Here is a 2,500-nt window from a genome sequence, read left to right as displayed (position 1 = left end):
CAATTTGTAATCTAGTTGGACTAAATCACTGACATTTGATAATACAGCTCAACAATTCTTATAGTATTTGCTTCTAACTGTTTATGTGAATCTTAATTTTCAGCTTTAATGGTAAGAAATAGTACTCAGCTGTTATGAATATAGAAATTCCTTTAAGAACATCAGTGACAAATATCAGGTCACAGTTTGATGTATTGTAAAGAAATAAGACAAACACATCAATCCCAAAGAAGTTATTCATATAATATAGTTTTTGTTGTTTGTAAAGTTTTGTGTGGTATTGCTTTGACATTGTTTTATGAATATTCTGAGTTTTAGATTTTAGTATTTTTCTTAAAAAATGACCACATATGTATTATTTTCTTTTACTACCTATTGAATATTTTACCACTAACAATCACAAGAGAATCTGTCAGGTAGTAAGGGGGAAAAAAGTTTAAGGGACAGTTAGGATGGTCTTTCTTTGCACAATTCAGTTCAAATTTTTATGGCAAATGTTATGAGAAATTAGCACATTAGTAATTCTATCTGTTTGTTTTTACTGGTTGCAATGCAAATTCCAGGTGAAAAGGACTATGCATACGTTTGATGTAGAATTAGTGCAAATGTTGCTAGGAACTTAATGAGGACAATAAAGTGGGTTTTGGGGGAAATGTTCTCAATGGTTATAGAAAACAAAGAACTGGTTTAGAAAATTATTTCACTCAATGTATTGGCAACTTGTAATTGTTTTATTTGATATATTTTTTTAAAATAAATTTTTAGACTAAGCTGAATGCAATTAACAATTTAAAAAATAGAGTACATTATAAACATGAGAAGGAAACTTCTTAGATACGATAAATAAATAAATAAATAAATAAGAATAAGAAAATGTGTCTTTTGTAGAAAGGTAAGCAATTGATAAGATTTTTTTTCTTTCTTTATTCTGAAGAATATTTGAAGTCTTATATTGTTAATGTGCTACTGATTATGAGAATATGATTAGAATCTCTTAGAATCTCTACTATACTTGTAAGAATGTTAAAGTAACAAATTGATTTTCATTCTTAGTTGGATTTTGGTATTTTATGATTGATAAGAACTAAATTGAATTAGAAACCATATAGTTGTATAAGTCTGCTACAATGTAACAAAACAATTTACATGATTCAGTTGGATTTTAGTATTTTATGATTGATAAGAACTAAATTAGATGAGTCTCCTCTTACATTTCAGATTTTTCTGCTTTTTTTTCTTTTTTTCTCCTATTATTTGATGCATTATTTTCAAAAAACAAACTGTCAGAAAACATAATAGAACATTGAGCTTTAATTAGATACTAAATATCAATGTTTGAGCCACTTTTGTACAACGATTCCACTACAAACCATTTTCTCCTATGATGTTATTTTATATCATGTGTTAATCATTTCATATCATGAAGACATATTTAGAATTTAACTTCATTGTATTACACAGAGCAATTAGACTGCTTTATATCAAGCCTGCTTAAATAATGTCAAGGTTTGATTGTTTGTATTTAACTGAATTTTTACTGTATTTTCTGGCATACAAGTTGACAGAGTAGATAGGGTAAATGTAGCATAAGCATAAATGTACCATCACTATCTTTCCATATCCTGCTGCATTTCACATGGAATTTTTGATCCTTCAAAGTTGTCTTGCTGTATAAGTTGACCTACCCCTTTTTATCTGAAAAATTTGATTTGTATGCTGAAACATATGGTAATTTGTAATCTTTTAGCAACACATTAAACTTTCTGGTTTATCATTATTGATATTATATGTCATTGTATCTTTGCAGCTCCTAAAATACAAGGCTGAAAGAAAGTTGTCAAATCACCGATTGGCCGAGGAAAATGAGGAAATTAGGAAAATCAAGAAGGTATACTTTGAAAGATTCATTGCCGCATTACTTTCTCCATAAATGTCAAATATTTTGCCAAAACTCTCTCAATTACTTTTAAGAGATGATTATTCAGTTTAACATGCTTATATCATTTCCCTTTTGTAATGCATTTCCTTTGCCCTTCTGCTATTTTGCAATGATATTTCTATTGATAGATCCTTCTGAAATAACTGATAAATTCAAGTCGTCAAGACTGGGATTTTACATGGTGATGCAAACTGCTAAAAATAGCAAAAAAATAACCTTTAAATTACATCTCACCTTCTTTAAAAATAAAAGAATACACTCAGTAATATAGGCCTTGATATACAAAAAAGGTAAGAGGGGACTGGAATGCTTTTAATCATAAGTCTGCTTGATCAGTGGTAGCCTGGGTCTAGCAGCAGCAACCTGTTGACTTAAGAATATACATAGTTATGTGACTTGATGCTTTCAATATCTCCATAACACTCTCTCATGGCCTTGTTGTTTTTCTAGATTTCTTACCACTATTTGCTTTACTAACCAGACTGAAAGTAACCTTTATGTGTGTGTGTGTGTGTGTGTATGTGTGTGTGAATATATATATAGATATATATATATATATAT

The 2,500-nt window shown here is 29.1% G+C and overlaps 1 protein-coding gene across 4 annotated transcripts in view; it reads left to right on the top strand.

Moving 5' to 3' along the window:
* LOC106876029 (ras-specific guanine nucleotide-releasing factor 2) overlaps window positions 1-2,500 on the top strand; it is a 563,899-nt gene that overhangs the window by 372,552 nt on the left and 188,847 nt on the right. For all 4 annotated transcript variants that reach the window (XR_008266647.1, XM_052976037.1, XM_014924405.2 and 1 more), the window contains exon 4: window positions 1,808-1,888. Coding sequence is in view for 3 of the 4 variants with exons in the window: in XM_052976037.1 (XP_052831997.1) it covers window positions 1,808-1,888 (81 nt within the window). In the remaining variant the exon portion in view is untranslated. The remainder of the gene's footprint in view (window positions 1-1,807; window positions 1,889-2,500) is intronic.

The sequence above is a fragment of the Octopus bimaculoides genome, chromosome 2 (assembly GCF_001194135.2).
Source record: "Octopus bimaculoides isolate UCB-OBI-ISO-001 chromosome 2, ASM119413v2, whole genome shotgun sequence".
Taxonomy (NCBI): Eukaryota; Metazoa; Mollusca; class Cephalopoda; order Octopoda; family Octopodidae; genus Octopus; species Octopus bimaculoides.
Note: the sequence above shows the minus strand (reverse complement) of the source record. Positions and strands in the feature narration are given on the sequence as shown.